The 24,850-nt window shown below is 41.0% G+C and overlaps 1 protein-coding gene across 1 annotated transcript in view; it reads right to left on the reverse strand.

The window, feature by feature from the left end:
• CFAP44 (cilia and flagella associated protein 44) overlaps nt 1-24,850 on the reverse strand; it is a 148,161-nt gene that overhangs the window by 81,420 nt on the left and 41,891 nt on the right. Inside the window, exons 7-17 of the mRNA XM_064280501.1 lie at nt 24,092-24,194; nt 22,316-22,532; nt 19,604-19,718; nt 16,306-16,470; nt 13,261-13,416; nt 12,734-12,781; nt 12,052-12,151; nt 11,243-11,337; nt 6,643-6,852; nt 5,887-5,997; nt 1,678-1,845 (exon numbers count right to left, since the gene is read on the reverse strand). Coding sequence (XP_064136571.1) covers nt 1,678-1,845; nt 5,887-5,997; nt 6,643-6,852; nt 11,243-11,337; nt 12,052-12,151; nt 12,734-12,781; nt 13,261-13,416; nt 16,306-16,470; nt 19,604-19,718; nt 22,316-22,532; nt 24,092-24,194 — 1,488 coding nt within the window. The remainder of the gene's footprint in view (nt 1-1,677; nt 1,846-5,886; nt 5,998-6,642; nt 6,853-11,242; nt 11,338-12,051; nt 12,152-12,733; nt 12,782-13,260; nt 13,417-16,305; nt 16,471-19,603; nt 19,719-22,315; nt 22,533-24,091; nt 24,195-24,850) is intronic.

A 24,850-nucleotide genomic window follows, 5' to 3' on the forward strand; every position in this document is an offset into this window, starting at 1 on the left:
TGCTTTGTGACACTGGCTGTAAACCCCGTGACATGTCAACACTCTCCCCTTCTCGACCTTGCAGTCCCCATTTCTATTCGTCTAGCTTTCCTGTCCCCGCCCCTGGGCTGGTGTGTCCATTTAGTCTCGTATACGAGGTTGAGCTACATGTATTATTGTCTGTTTTATGGGCCTGGCTAATCTTTGGTTGAAGGGTGAACCTCAGGACTGACTTCAGTATTAACTTAAAAGGGTGTTCGGAGGACATACTCAAGAGGTTTCTCCAGTCTATGTCACACCACTAAGTCTACTATTTTTTTGTGAGTCAAAATTTTGTTCTACATTTTTCTCCAGCCCTGTCCAGGACCCTCTACTGTGATCCCTGTCAGAGCAGTCGGTGGTGGTAGCCAGGCGCAATCTAGTTGTGCTGGACTCAGTCTGATGGAGGCTGTGGTAGTTGTGGTTCATTAGTCCTTTGGACTAATCTTTCCCTTGTGTCTTTGGTTTTCTTCATTCTCCCTTGCTCCAAATGGACACCCTTAGGATTCTTTTCTTTTTCTTTTGGTATTTATTCACTTCTAAAACAGTTGGCTGCTTTCTTACAAGACTATATGCTCCTTAAGGTCAGGGACTATATCTTATTCTTCTGTGTATTCCCCAGCATGTTATTGTTGTCAGGTGTCATCAAATCAGTTCCAACTCATAGCGACCCTATGTACAACAGAACAAAACACTGCCCGGGACTGCACCATCCTCACAATCGTTGTTATGCTTAAGCCCACTGTTGCAGCCACTGCGTCAGTCCACCTCATTGAGGGTCTTCCTCTTTTTCACTGACCCTCTACTTTATCAAGCATGATGTCCTTCTCCAGGGATTGGTCCCTCCTGATCATATATCCAAAGTACTTGTGACGAAGTCTCACCATCCTTGCTTCCAAGGAGCATTCTGGCTGTAATTCTTCCAAGACAGGTTTGTTCGTTCTTTTGGCAGTCTGTGCTATATCCAATATTCTTTGCCAACACCACAATTCAAAGGTGTAAATTCTTCTTCAGTCTTCATTATTCATTGTCTAGCTTTCACATGCACATGAGACAATTGAAAACACCATGGCTTGGGTCAGGCGCACCTTAGTCTTCAAAGTGACATCTTTGATTTTTTAACACTTTAAAGAGGTCTTTTGCAGCAGATTTGACCAATACAATACATCGTCTGATTTTTTGACTGCTACTTCTGTGGGCATTGATTGTGGATCCAAGTTAAAATGAAATCCTTAACAACTTCAATCTTTTTTCCATTTATCACGATGTTGCTTATTGGTCCAGTTGTAAGGATTTTTGTTTTCTTTATGTTGAGGTGTAATCCATACTGAAGGCTGTGGTCTTTGATCTTCATTAGTGAGTGCTTCAAGTCCTCTTCACTTTCAGCAAGCAAGGTTGTGTCATCTGCATAATGCAGGTTGCTAATGAGTCTTCCTCCAATCCTGATGCCCCGTTCTTCTTCATATAGTCCAGCTTCTCAGATTATTTGCTCAGCACGTAGACTAACCGACTCCTTGTGGTGAACAGATACAGCCCTGACGCACACCTTTCCCGACTTTAAACCACGCAGCATTCCCTCCCCACCACACAACACAGGGTATTTTGTATTCTAAAGAAAGAAAAAACATTACAAGATACTGCTTCAAGGATATCTCATACCAGAATCTTAGACTTGACACTTGTGAAATGGAAACATTTTAGGTTCATGTCTTTGATTTCATAGGAAACTACATCATGATCCAGATCCTCCTCGTCCTCACTTATGGGTGGAAGCGGAGCTTCAAGGACAAATCCATTCTCACAGATAATCAGTAGAGTACTTTCAAGCTTAAAAAAAAAAAAAAAAGATTAAACATATCATTTACAGTTGGACAAATTTTTAGAAGCACAGTTCAAAAGATTATAATCAGAGAAAATAAAATTACTACATATATTGAGCATTTTTTCAAAAGACTGAATTCCTCACTGCAGTTATTACTGGTAATAAGTCAAGCTAAGATTTTTCTGTATTAAAAATTAGGTTTATATCTGTTTCTTTTATAGATACCATAACATTTTTTGAACCAAAAATATGGTTATGAAGTTTTTAGACAAAAACTAAGAGTATTAAAAATAAGAGTGGCAAGGAAAATCTGTAGTGTGTAGGCGCCATATTCTGTCTGAGCTTCCTTTGATGGCTCATTCACCATCTGCCTGAGTTCATTAAACGGGGATGTTCCCAAGGTTTTTGGCCTCTTCCCTCTTCTCCTCTCTCTATAAACTCTCCCTGGAAAACCTCATAGACAATTCAGGCTTCATTATCACTCACACACAGTTAGATTCCAAATTAATCTCTCCAGCCCAGACCTTTCTCTTGAGCTCCAAAACCACATATTTAATGTATGGGAAATTCCATCTATATATTCCTCAGCACAGCGTTCAACACGTTTATTCCTTCATTCATTCATTCACTCATTCACCCAGTTATTTCATTCTACAATTATTTATTATGTACCCACTATGTACCTGGCAAGGAGCCCTGGTGGCGTAGTGGTTAAAGCAGTTGACTGCTAACTGAAAGGTCAGCATTTGAAACTAGTTTCACAAGAGGAAGATGTGACAGGCTGCTTCTGTAGAGATTTACAGCCTTGGAAACCCTGTGGGGTTGCTATGAGTTGGAATCAACTTGACGGCAGTAGGGTTATGTACCTCGCATTTTATTAAGTGCTAGGAATAAAATTGTAATAAGAAAAATAGGTACAGTCTCTGCCATTATAGAGCTTATCACCCATCATTTAACAAATCATAGGAATAAAAGTAAATTGTAACTGTGACAAGCGCTGCAGAGGTGCCATGAGAGCAAGGAGGTTATGCAAAGCTTCTCGAGCAAGTGGCACCTGAGCTTTGAGCTGAAGGATGAGTAGAGAGAACTACAGGATGGCTTGGCAGAAAGTCTGAGAGAGCATTCTATCTAATGGAGCACGATGTGCAAATGCCATCTGTAGGAGGAAGCTGCACGTTAGAGAAACTGGAGGTAAATCTGTGTGGCTGGAGCAGAAAGAGTAAAGCGTGTGTGCGTGGGCAGGGGGAGGAGAGGACAGAAGTACAAATGGTAAAAGAAGAGGTGGGTGGTCATACAGTGCCCTGTAGTCAAGGTGAAAGATTTTGATCTTTAGCTTAAGAACAACAGAAAGCCTTGAGGGGCTAAAAGCAGAGAGACAAAATCAGTTTCCCATTTTGAAAACACTGTTTTGGCCACCCAGTGGAGAATAAATTGTAGCGAGCAAGAATGAGTGATATGAGCAGAAGGGAGGCAACTAGAGTAGCCTAAGATGGTGATAGCTTAGACCAGGGCAGTGGTTGTGACCATATATAAAATTGGACAGATTTGAAGATATTTGGGAGGTAAAAATCAATAATCTATCTTGAGGATGCTATGGAAGATGGAAATACTAATATTAGCTCTCAGATACTTGAGGCTGCTGTACAAATGATGATGACATTTACTAAGATAAGGAACACCAGAGCGTAAGATGGTTTGGGTGGGATGATCATAGATTGGTTTGGACCAGTTGTATTTGAGTTGTCTTTGAGCCAAGTAAGTAGCAATGTCAATTAGGAAATCACATATACAGACATGGAGAAGTCTGGACTGCCTGCATAAATTTGGAGTTATAATAAAGTCGTTGGCTTGAATGGCATCACCTAGGGCAAGAGCATAGAGTGAGAGAAGAAGTTGAGATGGAGCCATAGGAAACCTTAACACTCAATGGCTGGGTGAAGGAGACTGAGAAGGAATGGCAAGACGTGGAAGAGAAAATCTGAAGAGCATAGCATCACAAAAGTCGAAGGGAGATGGTGTTTCAAAGAGGAAGGAAAAGTCAACAGGGTCAAATGGGGCTAAGAAGTCAAGAAAGATAAGAACTAAAAATGTTAAATGGGTATCATTGCTGCCCTTAGAAATGCTGCTGTGGTGGAATAATGAGACTAGAAGTTAGATAAGAGCAGTAAAGAGGAGAATGAGATGTAAGAAAATGGAGACCGTGGGAAAAGTCAGTGAGCTGAGAAGAGAGAACATGAGGCCAAGGAAAGTTAGGGTTTTCTTTGTAAGTGGAGAAACTTTAATATACTTCAATACTGATGAAAATCATTTAGTAAACAGGAGAGGTTAGCTTTATATAATAGAAAAGAGAAAATGGTGTGAAATCTTGAAAAAAGTGGGAGAGAGTGAAATCTGTAGGATAAGAGGCAGACTTCGCCTCACTTAGGAAGGGAGACAGCTCCTCTATTGTAAAGATGGAATTTTATGTTGGGTAGTGGGAAGTTGAAGGAGTTCCTGCCTGAGTTCTTATCATGGATTGGATTATGTCCCGCCAAAAATGTGTGTATCAAATTGGTTAGGCCATGATTCCCAGTATTGTGTGGTTGTCCTCCATTTTGTGATTGTAATTTTATGTTGAGAGAATTAGGGTGGGATCGTAACACCACCCTTACTCAGGTCATCTCCCTGATCCAAGGTAAAGGGAGTTTCCCTGGGATGTGGCCTGCACCACCTTTTATCTCTTAAGAGATAAAAAGAAAGGGAAATATGCAGAGAGTTGGGGACCTCATACTACCAAGAAAGCAGCACCCGGAGCAGAGTGCATCCTTGGGACATGGGGTCCCTGCACCTGAGAAGCTCCTCAACCAGGGGAAGATTGAGGACAAGGACCTTCTTCCAGAGCCATCAGAGAGAGAAAGCCTTCCCCTGGAGCCAACACCCTGAATTTGGACTTGTAACCTACTAGACTGTGAGAAAATAAACTTCGCTTTGTTAAAGCCATCCACTTGTGGTATTTCTGTTATGGCAGCATTAGATGACTAAGACAGTTCTGTCCTAGTTTATCTATGAAGTAAATGATGCTTTAGAGTGAGAGTGCAAGTGGGAGTCTTGAAGTTTGGAAAAGGGGAGAAGTTTGGATATGGTCATTGTGGGTGAGACAAGGAGCTGATAAGAGCAATGTCTAGGATTGCTGAACCATTCTATGGGTTGTGTTGAGGCCATTTAAATCACTAAATTATGAAGAAGCTAATCTTCTCTGATGTGTGACTCTTTCCAGAAGCTCTTGGGTGACCACTGTAGGGGAATATAAACCAGTTGGGTGCATCCAGGAATGGGTTTTTGCCAGATGAGTATGAAGAAAAGACAGAAGGATAAGGGACAACAGAGCACTGGAAGAATATTATTGATCCTTATTGAAATGAAGAATTACTCAATTTAAGCTGAATATGAAGGGAAGCAAAGATAAAAGTAGAATGATGGGTTAGAGAAAGCAAAGAGATGAATGAACAAGAGGTCCCTGTGACATCTGAGACGTACTGGAGCAGGAGTAGCCAAATGAACAGGCTGGAAGGGAGAGAGGTGGAGGTTAGAGAGTTGGATATTTACATAGTCGGTTTTAAGGTTGAGTTTTTAGAAGTGATAATACTATCCAGTGAGCAGCTGTGAGAGCATGTGGCTGAGCTGTAAAAACTACTGGACATCAAACCCAAAAACCAAACCCACTGCCATCGAGTCGATTCTGACTCACAGCAACCCTACAGGACAGAGTAGAAGTGCCCCATAGAGTTTCCAAGGAGCGCCTAGCAGATTTGAACTGCCAACCTCGTGGTTAGCAGCCTAGCTCTTAACCACTACACCACCAGGGTTTCAAAATTCAGAGGCTGACCCTGTTTGATTGATTATCCATATAGTGCTGATATGCAGAATTGCTTTCTGTCGCTGCATGCTATGGCCCCCATTGCAGGACCCAGGAGCGGGGCTAATAATTCCAACTGTTATTCTCTATCAGATCACTTTGTTATGTAGTAACTGAGATTTAAGCATAAAGACAAATAGTAATTACTTACATGAGAGGCCGAGGACCACATTAACTGGCAAACAGGTCCAGGAGTATTAATATAACCTATCGGTTTATAATCCTTTTCCACGTCAAAGAAGAAGACAGTTTGATCTTTACTCTTAAAGAAGAGAAACACACCCAACGAAGGCATTTTATTGTGAAATGTATTCCACTGAGCAAAAAGCAGCTTTTAATAGCATGTAGGATATACACTGTACACTTAACACCTACAATGAGCACGTATCCCAGATTACTCTGGGAGAATCCTTATGTCAAATATTTGCTACATATTCTCCACAAGAACACTTGACAAACCTTGTGTTCCAGTCCTTGGCTCTGAAAATATGACCACGATACTTGTACGTGAGATTTTCACAAAACAAAAGCCACAATACATACACTCTCCTAATGCACGAAGAATTTATGCAGTTATTCACTTAATTTATGTAAATTCTACTGAAGAACATACCCCTGCTTTAAAAAAAAAATCGTTGAAACTGATTATAATTAAGACATCTAGCAGGATTCTTAGTTAAAAATGTTCTATTAATTTTAAATAAGAAAAGCATTAGAACTAAATTCGTAAGTGTATTTTAAAACACCATGCACAGACCACACTGAAAGAATGTGAATACAAAGAAAGAAAAATACGACTCCATTTCTTGGAAAATTCATATCAGAAAATAAGGCCTGATCAAGCAGTGAGACTTATAAGGTTAACCACGAAATTTTAATAGGAGACAAAAGGAATAATGTTATTTACCCCTGTGGCTAGAACTTCTCCATCACGTTCAAAAGCTAAAGCAGTGATGCGAGCAGTATGGGGTTTGAAAACCTGTTTCAGTTGAATTTCTGCATCCAAAATTTTCTTTCGTCCTGCGAAAACTGCAAGCTCCTTTGGATCATAAAGTTCAAGAAGTCGAACGACACCATCTTCAAATCCGGCAATGATCTGTGCTCCAGTGTAGCTCACCTTGGACAGAAATGAAATGCAAGGGACTTGAGATTAGTTAAGAAAGTGTGGTACTCGACAACAGATAATTCTGTATTTTATTGAAACTTAAGTAATTCAGCATTGGCTGCCCAGTGGGAATTCTTTACACCACTTTCTGGTAACTTCTATCTATCCTAGGATAGTTCCTTATCACTGCTGACCATGAGAAGCGTAAGCAATGAGAATTCAAAGGTTCACTGAACAAACGCTGGTGGACCGCCCACCTCCCGTGTGCCGGGCAGCCATCACCAGCAACCCAACAGTGAGCATAAACAGACTCTGCCCCTGCTTTCACAGAGTTCACGGCTAGTGGAGGGGACAGGCATTAATCGATCACACAAATGAGTGTGGATGTGTGAACTGAGATAAGTACTAAAGGAAAGAAACTTAATCTCTGAGAGCATCTGACAAAGAAAGCAGACCAGGACTGAGGGCTTCCCTAAGGAAGAGCTGGTGGAGCTAAGGTCAGAAGGATGCCGTCTTAGTTATCTAGTGCTTCTATAACAGAAATACCGTAAGTGGGAGGCTTTAACAAACAGATTTATTTCCCCACAGTTAGGAGGCTAGAAGTCCGAACTCAGTGCGCCAGCTCTAGAGAAGGCTTTCTCTCTCTGTTGGCTCTGGGGGAAGATTCTTGTCTCTTCAGCTTCTGTTCCTTGGCTCCTTGGTGATCTTCACGTGGCTTGGCATCTATTTTCCCCCATCTCTGCTTGCTTGCTTGCTTGCTTGTTTAATCTCTTTTGTATCTCAAAAGAGATTGATTTAAGACACACCCTATACTAATACTGCCTCATTAACATAACAAGTTCCCAAATGGGATTATAACCACAGGTATAGAGGTTAGGATTTACAACACATACTTTTGGGGGGCACAATTCAACCCGTATCAGATGCTCAGGAATTAACTAGGTAAAGGAAACTGGGAAAAGGACTCCTGGGCGAAATCATTTGTGCAAAGGGCCTGTGGTAGAAAAGGACAAACTTAGGAAAAGTTAGTTTGACTAGAGCAGACTGGGTGAGGGAGTAACGCTTCCATTAGAGGCTGGAGAGGGAGAGAGGCAGATCCAGATCTCAAAATGCCTTGCATGTCCTGTTAAGGATTGCCTTTATCCCAAGAGCAATGGGAAACCATCAAAAGCTTTTTAGGTGAGGGAGCGGGGAGTTGACATGATCAAATTTGCTATTTCAAAAAAGTCATCTTAGCTTCAGTGTTAAGAATAGAGCTGAGATGGCCTAGAGAGTATCAAGCGAGACCTTTTGCGAGATCTTTTAAGAGGTGGCTGTCACACTCCCAGAGAATGATCGTGGTCATGTGGTCTGAGGTGGTGTAGTAGAGGTGAGAGGAAGTGAACATATTTGAGAGAGATTTACCAGGCATAACGGACCAATTTGGTTAGAGCTGGATATGGGGGAGGAGGCAGAAGGAAGTGTCAAAGATGCCTGATAAAGCCATTTACCGAGACAGGAAACACTGAAAGAAAGCCATGTGTATGTGTGGTTTGTTGTGGCTGCTATCATTATTTTAGAGGGAGTGGTGGCTGGGGGTGAGCAGAGGAGCATGAATTTTGTCTTGGCCACATTGAGTCTGAGGTACCCTCAAGGTCTCAAAATGAGGATGACAGGTATTCTGCACCACAGAGGAGAAGTCTGGTCTAGTGATAACAGTCTGCAATGTCTAAAAGCACTAAAGCTGCCAGCTTGGAAGGCCTTCAGGAGAAGGGTAGGCATATGGGTATCCTTCACAGCCAAGTGACCATCCCTGAGTCCAGGCAGGTTTAGAAGTCTTAGGAATAGGATAACCGCACTTCAGAGAGTGCCTTCATTCAAAATTTGTTAAGTGTCTAAAATGTACCAGTATCTGTCAAGGCACTGGAGGTTCAAAGAAGAATAAGGCAGTCACCACCATTAAGAATAAACAGTACCACAGGAAAGAAAGACAACAGAGCAAATAATCTCAGTACTCTGTGAAAAGTGCTATGAGACAGGTATGTACACAGTCTTGGAAGAACTGTCACAGAGGAGGGCTACCTATCTCTGCTTGAAGGTGACGTCAAGGAGAGCTACACTGAGGAAGTGACGTTTGACCTGAGCTGAGCCATAAAGAATAATGTGGAGTCTTCTAGAAAGGAAAGGGCGTACGGAGAAAGAACACTCCAATTCTAGCATAATCTCCATATGATCATTAGTCGGATGTCTGGCTCAAAAAAGGAAAACTTTCTATGGATATACAACCATCTGGATAAATATTTCAGTTACTTGGGCTGTATTTTAAAGACCTCAAGTAAGAGTATAAATAGATCTGAACAAAGGAGCCAGGTCTGGCAATTCTAATATCCCATGGTTTCTATTTATTCTAGCCTCATCATTTTTCTGGCTCTGTCCCCTGGCATGACTTCTCCTTCTGGTCTTTTTTATTTTTTTAATATATAACCGAAAGTTTACTTTTTAACCTTTTTTTTTTTTTAATTGCCCTTTAGGTGAATGTTTACAGCTCAAGTTAATTTCTCCTATGAAAATTTATACACATATTGTTATGGGACACCAGTTTCAATCCCTCTAATGTGACAGCACTCCTCCTTTCCACCTCGGGGTTTTTTGAGCTGGTTGAGCTCCTGTCCCTTCACCTTCTTCTGATCTTGATCCCATCATGATATTCGCCTCCATCCCAACCATCTCCATATCTATTTTGGGCCTGGAACATTTTCTCCTTGACTTAATCCCAAAATCTTAAAGATGTAACAACTCCCCAAGGCATTTTTAAAACATGACTACAACTTCTTTGACATGTCTCCCATGAAGCGATGGGGCTTAAGTCCCCTTCCCTTTAATCTTGGTGGTGCTTGTGACTGGTCCAACTGATACACTATGGTAGAGGTGACACCATGTGACTTCTGAGTGGAGGTCACAAAAGGCCATGTAGCTTCTATTTTGTTTGTTGGAACACTTGCTCTTGGCGTCACCTAAGAAGTGTGACCACCTTGACGCTCCCATGCTGTGATGAAGCCCAAGCCACACAAGCCACATGGAGAGGCTATTATGTAGGCCCTTCTGTCAACAGTCCCAGCTTAGCCCAGCCTTCATGTCACCCAAGCCCAGGTGCTGGACTGCTGATAAAAAAACCCCAAATGAACTGTCTATATACCCGATTCACAGAGAAGAGGAGCAACATAAAATGATTGTTGTTTTACGCCACTACATTTCAGGGTAGTTTATTACATAGCAATAGATAACTAAAACAACTACCAATCCTTGCCTTGTTTTTTTCCCCATAGCTCTTTTCATTATCTTAACATGCCACATATTTTACTCATTTATTTTGTTTATTGTCTGTCTCTGCCCCTGCCTCCTACTAGAAGACAAGGTTCATGAGAGGAAGTATTTTTGTCTTTTTTGTTCAGTGCTATATTCCCAGATCCAGAATAAAGCCTGGCACACTGTAATATTGGGGGTACTCTGAAAATACTAATAGGACAGATGTGATTAGAGTCAGACAGAGAAATACACAAAGTTCTGCTGTGTAATTGCTTTGTAACATGTCTTAGGCTGGGTTCTCCAGAGAATCAAAACCCATGAAGTATATATGGATATAGATATAGCTAGAGATAGAGCTATAGGGACACAGAGATACAGAGATATATATAGATATAGATATACACACATATATGTGTGTAGAGAGAGATTTATCTCAAGGAAATGGCTCACACAATTGTAGAGACTGGCAAGTCCCAAGTCCATGGGTCAGGCATCAGGCTAAAGGATTCTGCTGACTCACGTAGCTGCAGGGGCTGATGAACCCAAGATTGGCAGGTCAGATGGCAGGCTGCTGGCTCACAGGCTACGGAGGCTATGAATCCCAAGATTGGCAGGCCACTGGCTCAAGTCCCAAGAACTGGAGTTCAGATGATGATGAGCCAGACGCAGGATCCAGAGCAAGTGAGTGAGTTTTGCCAGAACATCCATATATATTGGACACAGGGCACACCCCAGAGGAAACTTCCTTACAACAGATTGGCTGATCGTATCAGATCATGTCATGGAGGAGGACTACATCATTACATAACTGCCAAACCACTGAGAATCATGGCCCAGCCAAGCTGACACACAACTTTAACCATCACATAGTATGAAACTATTAATAACCTGCAATTGGCATAGAAGTAGAATTTTCATTAAAAAAGGGGGTCAAACCACAACAGTCATGAGGTTATAGTATGATTTCTATCACATTCTGAGTGAAATAAACAGGCTTAAAATGTTTTTCATCTCTAGATAAAACTTAGAATTAGTAAATATGTTTCCAAGAAATAGCACTGATATATCACATTTACCAATAAATTCTGTTAAAAGTTCATTAGAACAATAAGCTTACCAGTTGGGGTACCCAGGTGATGGCAGTACCACCTTGTTTGAAGTTTATCTGAGTCAAAACAGTTTTGCTAGCAAAATCGTAGATTCGAACAGAGCCTGTAGATAATTTTAAAAGAAATATTTACATAATATTTTTAAAAATAATCTTGGCTGGCTATACATTTTGAGTATTATGACAGGAAATTTCTTAAGTAGCTAAATCAACTGATAATCCAATAAAAACTAAAAACCCATTGCCACCGAGTTGATTCCGACTCATAGCAACCCTACAGGATAGAGTAGAACTACCCCATAGGGTTTCCAAGGAACACCTAGTGGATTTGAACTTCTGACCTTTTGGTTAGCAGCCGAGCTCTCAACCACTGCGCCACGAAGGCTCTGATAATCCAATAGCCTTTCTTGAGTCAAAAATTTCCATGTACACCCTCAGTCAGGTAATTTATGACAATTAACAATAAAGAAGATGACCGATGATGATAGGTGGATCCATCTCACCTTGCACAGCCCACATAGATTTGCCAGAAGTCCAGAAGGAAGGAAGGGGGTGGAAAGAAAAGGAATAGTGCAAGTGTAGATAAAACCAAAATGAAGACGATTTTCATGACTAGCTTACTGATTGTATCCTTATTTTAACCTCCTACAATAAGCCTGGCTGCTGTACTTTGTGTCCTCCCTTCTACAACAGCTCGCCTCACTTGCATAAAAAGACTTCCCTTTGGAAAAAAAAAACTCAAGTGCTTTTAATCTAACACATATTTTTTTTAAACGCCTTGAAAACAAAACAAAAAAGGCCAGAGGGTTCCTACTTACAGTCCAAGGAAGTGGTGGCCATGAGGTAGGTGAGAGGAGAGACGGCCATGGCTTGGATGGGTCCAGAGTGGAAGGAAAAGAGGCATTCTGGGTCCTGGGTCTAATAATACAGACAGACAGCCTACTAGAACTCAGAAGTTAATACAGACTTAAGGTCAAGTTTAAAGAAATGCAAATTAAATAAAATCACATGGCTGATTTTATTTCAATAAAAAGAAGAGAAAGCATCATAAGTTACAAAGAGCCCTGGCCTTTGAAACTAGGAGAAGCAGATGGAATCAGGGCTTTGCGCTTGATGACTGTGTAATTTTGCACAAGTCACTTCAAATTCCAGCTTCCACGCCTTCATCTCTAAAATGAGATGATGGCAACAGTCCTGCCTTCCAAACAGGATAGCTGTGAGGATCACATGAGGTGATGTAAATGAAAATGGCGTATGTTTATGAAAACCGGAAAGCTCTGTCTGATGCGAGGCACTGTCGTTGCCTGAGACAGGTCCTTTCTTAAAAAATCAAACATCAAAGCTTAAAGAAAGAGAGAATTCTAAGGAGAACTGTATGTTGAGCAAATTTTTGATGGGAACAATGATCAAATATGAAGAAAATGAAGTACCTTTTAAAGAAGAATAACTAAGGTTTTTACTATGAAAGATAGCGAAAAATTGAAAAAATAGGCAACTTACGATATTTGAAAAACTAAGGTCAAGCTTCCATATGGCACCACTGGCATCCTAAAAAAAGGAAATACCTAATAATATTTTACATTATCATTCTGCACTTTTATCACACCGAGAATTTTACCAAACTAAAAATTTTCATCTCATGATTTTAATTATAGCAAGGACAATGATACCAAAAGTTTACATATAAATATTGTAAAGTGTGACCAAACTTTAAAAAAGCAACTTCTATATATTTTGGAACACAACCATACAATAAACAATCTCATCATGCTTACAAACCCATCGTCGTTGAGTCCATTCCGACAGAGTGATCTCATAATCAGTTTAATATTATAAATATGCTCCTAATTGGGGTTCTTTGTTTAAAATACAGGTCGATTGTATACCAAAAATTCAGAAACTCTTTACTGAAATATTAATAGTAGCCTTAATGGTAAAAAGGATTATAACTGACAGTGGATTATACTAGTATTTTAATTTTATACCTGGGTAATGTCAACAAGCCAAGAGAGAAGAAGGTAACTTACCTGAGCCAACCAAAAGTTATTTCCAGGTTCATCCATTTTTATCAGAGAGAGGAGTTTGACATTCTTGCCGACCTGAAGCTCGTTCATCGGCTCGATCTCTACCAATCCAGAGTCATCAATAGCATCAGCAGTGTCTATTGTCTCAAAATCCCAAATCTTGAAAAATTAGTAGGAAAATACTTTAACCAGTAAGTGGCTTCTGAATATTATTTTCTAAGCCAGAAAAAAAAGACATTTTGCTCTGAACTGGGGGATAACAAATTACTATAGCTTCCTTTCTATTTACAGAGATTAGTGAGAAAGTACAGCCCTGCCTTAGACTTTTAAGTTGCTCAAAGTCAACTTCATTTCAAGGTTTCTGTCAAATCTTTCTGCGAATAAAGTGGCCATAAGGAGTAAACAGTTCTGTTGCTCAGCAAGGCATTATAATGAGCCCTAATTAATATAGATTGGTACCAGTATCAGTACCAGTTGCTATCGAATCAATTCTAACTCACGGTGATACCCGCGGGCTCCTAAAAAGGGGAAACAGACCTGCTTGCTTAAAGATTCAAGGACTATCTACATTATAAGCAGATATCTCCTTTAGAAAATGCTTCTCTTCCTTAATACCAATTTAGACTCCACCACCTCAGACGAAAGGTCCCTGGGTAGCACAAATGGTTTGCACTTGACTACCAACCTGAAGGTTGGTGGTTTTGACCCACCCAGCAGTGCCACAGAAGAAAGGCCTGGCATACTGCTTTCACAAAGATTACAGCCAAGAAAATCCTATGGATCAGTTCAACTCTGTAACACATAGGATCGCCATGAGTCAGAATCAACTCAAAGGCAGTGGGTTTGGTTTTGCCTTTTTTTTTTTTTTTAATCTCAGATAAGGATTGACTTTCCTTGGGAGAGGAGACTAGAATACTATAGGAAGAATGAGGAGTACAGTCTTACCTCACTGTGACACAGAGGCTCAGAAAGACCCTCTCTGTGAAGTGCGAAGACCCACCCTGGATAATCGTAATGACTCAGCTTGCCATGTTATTCTACCCACTGTCGTCGAGTCAATTCCAACTCATAGCAACCCTACAGGACAGAGTAGAACTGCCCCATAGAGGTTCCAAGGAGCGTCTGGTGCATTTGAACCGCCGGCCTTTTGGTTAGCAGCCGTAGCACTTAACCACTATGCTGCCAAGGTTTCCCCATGTTATTCTAGACTGAACAATTCAGACTTTGGGAAAGAAAATTCCAGGGGTTGAAGCCTGTCCATAGATTAGCCTGGCTGCGGAGAGGGCCAGATCCCAATGTCAGACTAACCCTTGGGAGTTGGGATGGGTTTTTTCTGAAGGGGGTAAGAGGTAGAGATTGAAGAGATGAGGGCAGACTTTGAAAAATTGAAAGCAAGCTTAGTGGTGTCCATGAAGGGATTCCCTGTGAAATAGTTAACTTTTTTTTCTCTTGAATTTTCTACCACTCGGTATTTTGACATTTTTAAGCGACATATATTTTGGAAGGTAGTGAATATATTGTATGACAGAATAAAGACCATAAAAGATCTTATCAGAACAATGAGTGAATGTAACAAGCTGAACTTTAATACTGCAAATGTAAAGATCTACACTTAGGCTCAAAAAGCCAATGGTCATAGGACAGACTGTGGGAGATAAGACTTAGAGAAAATACACTGGACTGAGCAAGCTCATAGTAAGCCCAATAGGGTATCAACAGAGTGACCAGACTATTAAAAAATGCAATCTTACTTCTAATAATGCTTCTTAAAGAATGTCAAGCGAACACTACTGCTTTCTTATGAAAGATCCGAGTAGGGATGTGTACAATGGGACCACAGGGCAGATCACAACATCATAGGTTTGCCAGCAGCAGCACGGTACACACACAAGGAAGGTGCTATAATGGTTGGCGGGGGCGGGAGAAAAGACACGCCAGAACAGCAACCAAGGGTCCGTGGATGCTGGAGCGACATTCCAGCTTAGCCCGGTGTCCACTGGTGAGTTCACCAGTATAGGCAGTAACAAGAAGTTAGCATGCACAGGCAGTCCTGTCAGCTCCCCGCTGGGTGTGAAGAGCAAGGAGAGCTTAGTATCCATAGGCAGTCCTGTCAGCTCCCCTCTGAGTGTGAAGAGCAAGGAGAGGTTAGCATCCAGAAGCAGTCCTGTCAGCTCCCCTCTGGGTGTGAAGAGCAAGGAGAGGTTAGCATCCAGAGGCAGTCCTGTCAGCTCCCCTCCTGGGTGTGAAAAGCAAGGAGAGGTTAGCATCCAGAGGCAGCCCTGTCAGCTCCCCTCTGAGTGTGAAGAGCAAGGAGAGCTTAGTATCCATAGGCAGTCCTGTCAGTTCCCCTCTGAGTGTGAAGAGCAAGGAGAGCTTAGTATCCATAGGCAGTCCTGTCAGTTCCCCTCTGAGTGTGAAGAGCAAGGAGAGCTTAGTATCCACAGGCAGTCCTGTCAGCTCCCCTCTGAGTGTGAAGAGCAAGGAGAGGTTAGCAACCAGAGGCAGTCCTGTCAGCTCCCCCCTGGGTGTGAAAAGCAAGGAGAGGTTAGCATCCAGAGGCAGCCCTGTCAGCTCCCCTCTGGGTGTGAAGAGCAAGGAGAGGTTAGCATCCAGAGGCCATCCTGTCAGCTCCCCTCTGGGTGTATTTCTAATTGATAACCTTAGTAAAAATAATCAACAAATGTTTGGCACTTTTGTCCCTACAAAATGACCAATTCATACCAGGTACTTTAGAAAGACATGTGTGTCCACTGTTTTTATCATGCTAACATAGGTTTCCATTTCCTGAAGCCATTACTTCAACAACAGAACCAAAATAACCAGGCCGCCCCTCAGAAGCTTTTAGTACATTCACTTCGATAAGATTTAAATATTTACCGCAAGAGAAGCTTTATTTAAAGTGATTTGGTCCTGGGAGTAAATGACCATGGATCCCCTTCATAAAGTGATCTTTTTTATGAAGAAAAATAAATCTGATAAAGCCACTTGGGTGATCTGCAAGCCGTAGGTAGATGTGGGTGCTACTGTCCAAGAGTTAAGAAAGCTTACCCTAACACATCCATCGGACCCCACAGTGATCACTTCACCCTCATCCAGCATTATCTGGTTAATGGGGCCATGGTGGCAAGACTTCTTGGCAGCACGACAGAGCTCCACTTTGATGAGGCCTGCTTCCCAGAGCAACATATTACCCCACTCTGACCCTGAGAGCACCTGGCAGGCATGGGAGAAGAAAGGATACCCATGAAAACAGAAAATGCCTCCAATAGCAGGTAAGAAACATTTTTAAAATATCATTTTTCATGATTATGCAAGTAAAAGAATTAAACGTGGAAAAATAAAGAAATGTAGGTATGTAAACTCAGTACCCAGAAAATAACCACTAATCACATTTTGATATGTTTCCTTCTAGCATTGTCCATATGTTTACACATTTGTAATTAAGCCATCCGTTACTGGTCATTTTTCAACGATATCTGTAAGAGATTTCTTTGTACATCTCTTAAAGATGTAATCCAGGAGCAAAATTATTAGGTCAAAAATTAAAGACATAGAGTTCTTGATAGGTAAGATACTACTTTTTAAGTGTGATAATATCAAATTTTATAAAATGTTTGATGAATTGTGAGGCTAAACTGAACAGATTATAGCGTAACAGTAACAGTGCCCAATTTCAAACAAAGATAATCAACTGGAACTAAAAAAAAAAAAAAAAACCCGCTGCTGTCAAGTTGATTCCAACTCATAGTGACCCTATAGGACAGAGCAGAACTGGCCCATAGGGTTTCCAAGGAGCTCCTGGTGGATTCGAACTGCTGACCTTTTGGTTAGCAGCCACAGCTCTTAACCACTACGCCACCGGGGTTTCCCATCTAGGACTACCTTGAATAAATCCATTTAATCCAGCATTTCTCAAAACACACATACTAATAAACACTGGTTATTAAGGTGTTAACAGGTGTTATATAATAATTTTAACTGAGCATTGACTCCGTGCCAGGCACTGCTTGAGCACTTTACACATTTTAAATTATTGAATCCCGAACACCATATGAACTAGGTACAGTTATCAGAGGTACCATATACAGTTGTGCAGGCTGGGACTGTACTTTCCTGGAAGAGGCACCCTTACCTCATTCACACAAAGGAACCACCTGGGCCAATGGCAGCCCTGACTATTATCACCCTCATTTTGCAGCTAAGGAAATCGAAGCACAGACAATAAAGGAACTTGCCCAAAGTCACCCAGAGGAGTCAGGATTCACATCCAGGGGCTGTGGCTCTAGAGCCGCCATCCTGACGCCTAGCAGTAACTGCCACAGAAAGAAGGCCCTCGGGCAAACAAAGTCAAACAAGTGTTCTTTTCTCTAGGACCCCTTGGAACCTTTAATACAGAAGTGTTAATACAGAAGTGTTCGCTGGGAACCACCACGAAGAATTTCTAGGTATAAACGAATTTGTCCAGGGAAGTATTTTTTTCCACAGACCTTCTGGGCAGACCAATGTTCCATAGAATGCTCTTTGGGAAACTCTGATCTCATTCTCCACTGTCTGCTTTAAGCTTCTGTGTCCTCATTCCCCTCTTACCTAGGGTAGCCAAGGAGGAGGCCTGGTGGCACAGTGGTTAAGAGCTCGGCTGCTAACCAAAACGTCAGCACGTCGAATCCACCAGCCACTCCTTGGAAACCCTCTGGGGCAGTCCTACTCTGTCCTATCGGGTCACTGTGAGTTGGAATCGACTCAACGGCAATGGGTTTGGTTCTTTGGTTTACTCATACGCTCAGTCTCTTCTAACTCCTGGGCTTGCCTAGAAGAGAGTGTACTTAAAAGTCTTAGCACAATTGGAGTACGCTCTATATTTAGACATAACATCTGTCCAGTGACTAAAGCCACCAAAGGTCACCAAAGCCTATAAAGCATTCCCTTCTGAAATGTCGCTTGTGTCTGGCCTCCCTTTTCCATTTGTCCTGAGACAGTCTAGGCTCTCATCCTCTCTTCTTAGATGACTTTTCCTTCTTAGCTCATCTTCCGTACCCCAGGCTTCCCTTCCTCTAATCTCCCTGGCATTCTGTGGCCAGATTTATCTACTACTGCTTTCATTTCTAACTCCACTCTTCAAAGGTACAACAGTTAGGACTGGCTGTCCAATTCCTTATACAACAGGACCCCACCGTATTGCTCGCCCTAATTTCTCACTCTTTCCCAGCATAAATGTTTTGTTCCAATCTGCCCTCTAAATATGTAACATTTATTGCCAACTCTGAACATTTCCTTTCGTGGCTCTCCCACTTACAATGGCTTCTTTCTCCCCTACATCTACACAAACTCCATTGAATCTCTTAAAGATATATCTTATGTTTTTCATGAGGGTTGCATTCATTTCCATTTTAGCTGAGTTCTTCTAGTATTCAGAATTTGAAGTTGGAACAATTTGCCATTATTTTATAGTCTGGATATGCAGTTTAGCTAGCATCCAAAGATTTTTGTTTCCTCCTATAACCATGCTTTGGAATTGAGAATATTCCACCAGGCAGATAAGCAGGCCAGTTGGTTCCTTAAAGGTAGAGTAATATTTGTGTGCTCGTATTTACTTATAAATGAGAAGATCGTAAATAATACTGTAGAACTCATCCTAATAGGAAACTAAATACAATACTAATGAAAAACTGATCCTAATTAACTATCACCTCAGACAATATGCCTATAAATTTTGTAAGATGAAGAGAGAAAGTAAGTGAACAACATTAAACAATAAACTAACAGACTAAAGTTGCAGTGTTGCAGATGCCTCTGTAAAGTGGCACCCGTGAAACCTTTCTGAAGAATAATTTCTGACAGTAAAAACAAAAGCCGCAAGACTGTATATAACCTTTGGCCCACTAAGTCCTCTCAAAATATCATGGCAAAGAAAATAAGAAGATAAGCAATATAAACATGTGTGATAACATGACGTAAGTAAAACTGACAGCTATGTCATTATGTTGATATACGAAAATGTCTGCACATTTTATGTGTGTGTGATATTTAGTTTACAAAAAAAACAGAAAATTATACGCACATATGGATTGTGAAAATTTCAGGGAAACATATCAATTAAAATTGATAAGCTAAGAGGCAGAATTAAAGGCTCACTGTATTCATAATTACAATATCTGCTATTACTAACGGACAACATTGGAAGAGCTTTTTAGAATGTATACTGGATGGAGACATCTACTGGATGGAGATACATGTAGGTAGGCATGCGTGTATAAACCCGTTGACGGGAGATACATGTAGGTAGGCATGCGTGTATAAACCCGTCGGCAGAGTCACCTTGTTGCGGTCGCGCAGCAGCTGTACTCACCTGCCCGTCAGGGAGCTCCACGTAGCCTTCTACATCAGTGGTGGCTGTTTTGCCAAATCGCCCCAGATATCCCTGCAGCTTAAGGCCCGTGAACGTTACAGCCATCTCCCAGAATCTGCAAACCAAGAAACAGACTGACTCTGCCTTAAAGAACTGTTCTTTACTTTTATTTTAACTTGAGCCAAGTATTTACATATTTCATAGTCATTTATATATTATTTCATTCACTCATTCATCCAGTTAATATTTACTAAGTATCTAAACCCAAAACCAGTTGCCGTCGAGTCGATTCCAACTCGTAACGACCCTTTAGGACAGGGTAGAACTGCCCCATAAGGTTTCCAAGGCTGTAATCTTTACAGAAGAGGCTGCCACATCTTTCTCCCCCAGAGCAGTTGGTAGGTTCAAACTGCCCACCTTTCATTTAGCAGTCGAGTGCTTAACCACTGCACCACCAGGGCTCCTCACCGCCTGTTAGGCAATATGAATTAGGCAGTGAACAAAACAGACAAAAAAATCCTGCCTTGGTGGGTCTTATATTTTAGAACTGTGCTGTCAAATGCAGTAGCCATTAGGGGGTGTGGCTATTTAAGTTCAGATTTAAAGTAATTAACATTAAATAAATTTTAAAATTCAGGTTTTCAGTCAGACTGGCCAATTTCAAGTGCTGGCTAGCCATATGTGGCTAGTGGCTACCACACTGGAGAGCACAAAACATTTCCATTCTGGCAGAAAGTTCTATCTGGCGACTTTGTTTGAGAGGATGTAAAATTTTCCTCCAAAATTCTAACTTACTACCCCCGTGATTTGGGCGATTTTCTTGATCACACCGTGCCTTCATTTCCTCATGTATAAAATGGGAATATTATAAGATTGTTGAAAAATCCTTAGAACAGTGCCTAACACATAAAAACAATCAATAAATATTAAATTAAGAAAAAAAAAAAACAGCTGCCATAGAGTCGATTCCGACTAATAGCGACCCTACGGGACAGAGTACAGCTGCCCCATAGGGTTTCCAAGGAGTAGCTGGTGGATTTGAACTGTAGACCTTTTGGTTAGCAGCCATAGCTCTTAACCACTGCGCCACTAGGGCTCCAAATGTTAGATGTTGCTAGCGTTTTCTTATTAGTATTCTGAACAAATAAACAGTCCAAGTGATGAAGACCTTGTCAGAAAAAGAATGTGTCCTATCCAACTGGACCTAAAATAAATAATAGGAGAACAGATGGTATTAACAAGCCAATTATATGGAGCCAAAAGCCTGAATGGTCAACACCCTTCTCTTAGGCTACTTTAGGCCCCCTAATCATATGCTTCCGTACATTCTGCTTTTCTTTTATAACACTTCACACATGAAATTAGTTGTTCAATGTCTATCTTTTCCCCAAAGATACAGTACATAGAAAATATGCACTTTACTAAATGGTGGGAAAGTAAGGAATTGGAATTTTTTAGCCTACACCTAGCAAGAATTCCCCCAAGATTAGACTTAAACATCTGCTCAATTATGCTGTGTTTTTAGCGAACAAACAAGCATAAAACCAGGTTTAAATGGGAATAAGAGGAACTTACGATAAAAAAAAGGTCTTTCTCATACAGACATACTGGGAAGCAAGTTATGAGCAGCTCTGGAGTGGTGGGCTGTTATGCACGAGACAGGATGAAACAAAGATGGACAAGGACAAAATCATTCTGTCATGGGCTGAACTGTGTCCCCAAAAGGTATCTGTCAACTTGGCTAGGTCATGGTTCCCAAGTATTGTATGATTGTCTACCATTTTGTCATCTGATGATATTTCCCTCTGTGTTGTAAATCCTATCACTATAATGTAATGAGATGGATTAGTGGCAGTTATATTGATGAGATCTACAAGATTAGACAGCGTCTTAAGCCAATCTCTTTTGAGACCTCATACCACCCAGAAAGCAGCGCTGGGAGCAATGTGTGTCCTTTGGACCTGAGGTTCCTGTGTGAGATGCTCCCAGACCAAGGGAAGATTGAGGACAAGGGCCTTCCTCCAGAGCTGACAGAGACAGAAAGGCCTCCCCTGGAGCCAGTGCCCTGAATTTAGACTTCTAGCCTACTAGATTGAGAGAGAATAACTTCTTTGTTAAAGCCATCTGCTTGTGGTTATAGCAGCACTAGAAGATTAGGACACATTCCATCCTAGAAATAGACCAGGATATGATACAGTGAAAAGAGTATGGAATTTAGAATTCAAAGACCTGAAGTCAAGAGCAGGCTCTGCCGCCATTTAGTAACTGAGGGTCCTTTGTCAGGAATAATACTGTTATGACCCTTGTTTCACAGATGATGACTTTGAGTCAGAGACGTCAAAATGATTGATCCACCGTACAATATTGCTCTGAACAACAAAATTAACAACAGTTGTGAAAGCTCCATATGAATTTGGAAACACCATGCCAATGTCATTTGCTAAGCAATGGTACAAACTCTTTTAGGAGGTGAAACCTACAAGAAAGCAGTAGGCTAAATTAAAAAGTCTCTGTTTTACTTATACTGTTTTCAGTGATAAAATGCCACAAATCTAACTTGGAAAGATACACTACTAGTTAGTTTGAAAACTAATATATTTAGAAATTATCCTAAAGTTAACAGCAAGGGCAAAAAAAATCTCCAGCTCTTAGATCCTCTCAAAAAATACTCTGATGATTACTACTGGCACCTGTATTGGTCACCGGACCTACTTGATGTGGCCTGATCCCGAAGTAGTAAGCTGTTCATCATCTTCAGGGTTGAAAGTAACCTTGAAAACTTCCTGGGAAAAAGCTTTTGTCCTCAGTATGGGCTGCTCCTCTTTCCAATACCAGATGGTGAATGTATAATCAGGGCTGCACCCAACAGACGCCAGCAAGGTGCCATTATAGTTAAAGTCCACATAGGCATACCCCAAGTCAGTCCCATCTGGAAGGATGAATGGGAGTCTGATGAACAGGTGAAACATTTATTTCTTTTCAAAAGAATATTGACAAAAAACACAGAGATAGACAGATAGATGATAGATAGATAGATAGATAGATAGATAGATAGATAGATAGATAGATAGATAGATAGATAGATAGATAGACAGATAGATGATAGATAGATAGATAGATAGATAGATAGATAGATAGATAGATAGATAGATAGATAGATAGATAGATAGATAGAAGATAGATGGATGGATAGATATAGATAGATAGATGATAGATAGATAGATGATAGATAGACAGACAGACAGATAGATGATAGACAAACACATAGATCAATCTTATATATCTCCTACTGGCTGTGTTTCTCTGCAGAACCCTAGCTGATACAATAATGTTCTACCTTCAGACTTTTGTTAACCTTGAACATGGAATATTTTTTTTTAACTTTTATTGAGCTTCAAGTGAACGTTTACAAATCAAGTCAGACTGTCACATATAAGTTTATATACACCTTACTCCATACTCCCACTTGCTCTCCCCCTAATGAGTCAGCCCTTCCAGTCTCTCCTTTCGTGACAATTTTGCCAGCTTCCAACTCTCTCTATCCTCCCATCCCCCCTCCAGACAGGAGATGCCAACACAGTCTCAAGTGTCCACCTGATATAAATAGCTCACTCTTCATCAACATCTCTCTCCTACCTACTGTCCAGTCCCTTTCATGTCTGATGAGTTGTCTTTGGGAATCCTGTCCTGGGCCAACAGAAGGTTTGGGACCATGACCGCCGGGATTCCTCTAGTCTCAGTCAGACCATTAAGTATGGTCTTTTTGTGAGAATTTGGGGTCTGCATCCCACTGATCTCCTGCTCCCTCAGGGGTTCTCTGTTGTGATCCCTGTCAGGGCAGTCATCGGTTGTGGCCGGGCACCAACTAGTTCTTCTGGTCTCAGAATGATGTAGGTCTCTGGTTCATGTGGCCCTTTCTGTCTCTTGGGCTCTTAGTTATCGTGTGATCTTGGTGTTCTTCATTCTCCTTTGATCCAGGTTGGTTGAGACCATTTGATGCATCTTAGATGGCCGCTTGTTAGCATTTAAGACCCCAGACGCCACATTTCAAAGTGGGATGCAGAATGTTTTCATAATAGAATTATTTTGCCAATTGACTTAGAAGTTCCCTTAAACCATGGTCCTCAAACCTCCGCCCTTGCTCCGCTGACCTTTGAAGCATTCAGTTTATCCCAGAAACTTCTTTGCTTTTGGTCCAGTCGAGCTGACCTTCCATGTATTGAGTATTGTCCTTCCCGCCACCTAAAGCAGTTCTTATCTACTAATTAATCAGTAAAAAACCCTCTCCCACCCTCCCTCCCTCCCCGCCTCGTAACCACAAAAGTACGTGTTCTTCTCAGTTTATACTATTTCTCAAGATCTTATAATAGTGGTCTTATACAATATTTGTCCTTTTCCCTCTGACTAATTTCACTCAGCATAATGCCTTCCAGGTTCCTCCATGTTATGAAAGAACATGGAATATTTTAAAGATTCTCCTGCACTCACCTCGAAGGATTCTGTATGGCCTCAGAGAAGGATATTCATAGATGATAATATTTGGAGAAGATCCTTTTTCAGCTACTGCAAAGTGAGTTTTATTGGGGTGAACCTATAAAAAACAAAATCTCACTCAAATATTAAAAGATTTTCATGTAAATAGTAGTCCTACTAACAAGGTATCTGGTGCCCACTATTTTGTCATTTTGTTTATCATGATCCACTATAACACAAGGCTCAGAAGTGGGCATCTGACAGTTGATGATGTATATGATCTAAAATGAAAACTAGAAGAATTCTCCTTTTAAGTTTTGTTTTCATTAAGACAGTCATGTCTAGCTCTATGCTTTTATTAACTGCCATTAGTAAGAGCTAGAAGAATGGTTCCAATCCTCAGTGTGTAACAGAATCACTTGGAAGGTTTGTTAAAACACAGATTACCAACCCTATCTCCAGTGTTTCTGATTCAGTTGGTCTGGGTTAGGACGTGAGAATCTGCATTCCCATTTCTAAAACACTAGTGAGGCTAGTGCTGCCTGTCTGGAAACCACGCTTCGAGAACTACTGAGCTAGGTGAACTGCTCACCCTGCATATAAGTCAATCTAAATCTTTGCATACAAATATCCATGTTTACAGATTAGGTAACATTCTAATTTAAAAAATTTCACCTTGGACAAACTTACCACAAATGAACGTAAACGTACTACAAGTGAGAAAGACAGAATGCTGCCAAGCCAGTGTAGAGGAAAATCGACTAAATGCGGCCT

Source organism: Loxodonta africana, chromosome 1 (assembly GCF_030014295.1).
Source record: "Loxodonta africana isolate mLoxAfr1 chromosome 1, mLoxAfr1.hap2, whole genome shotgun sequence".
Taxonomy (NCBI): Eukaryota; Metazoa; Chordata; class Mammalia; order Proboscidea; family Elephantidae; genus Loxodonta; species Loxodonta africana.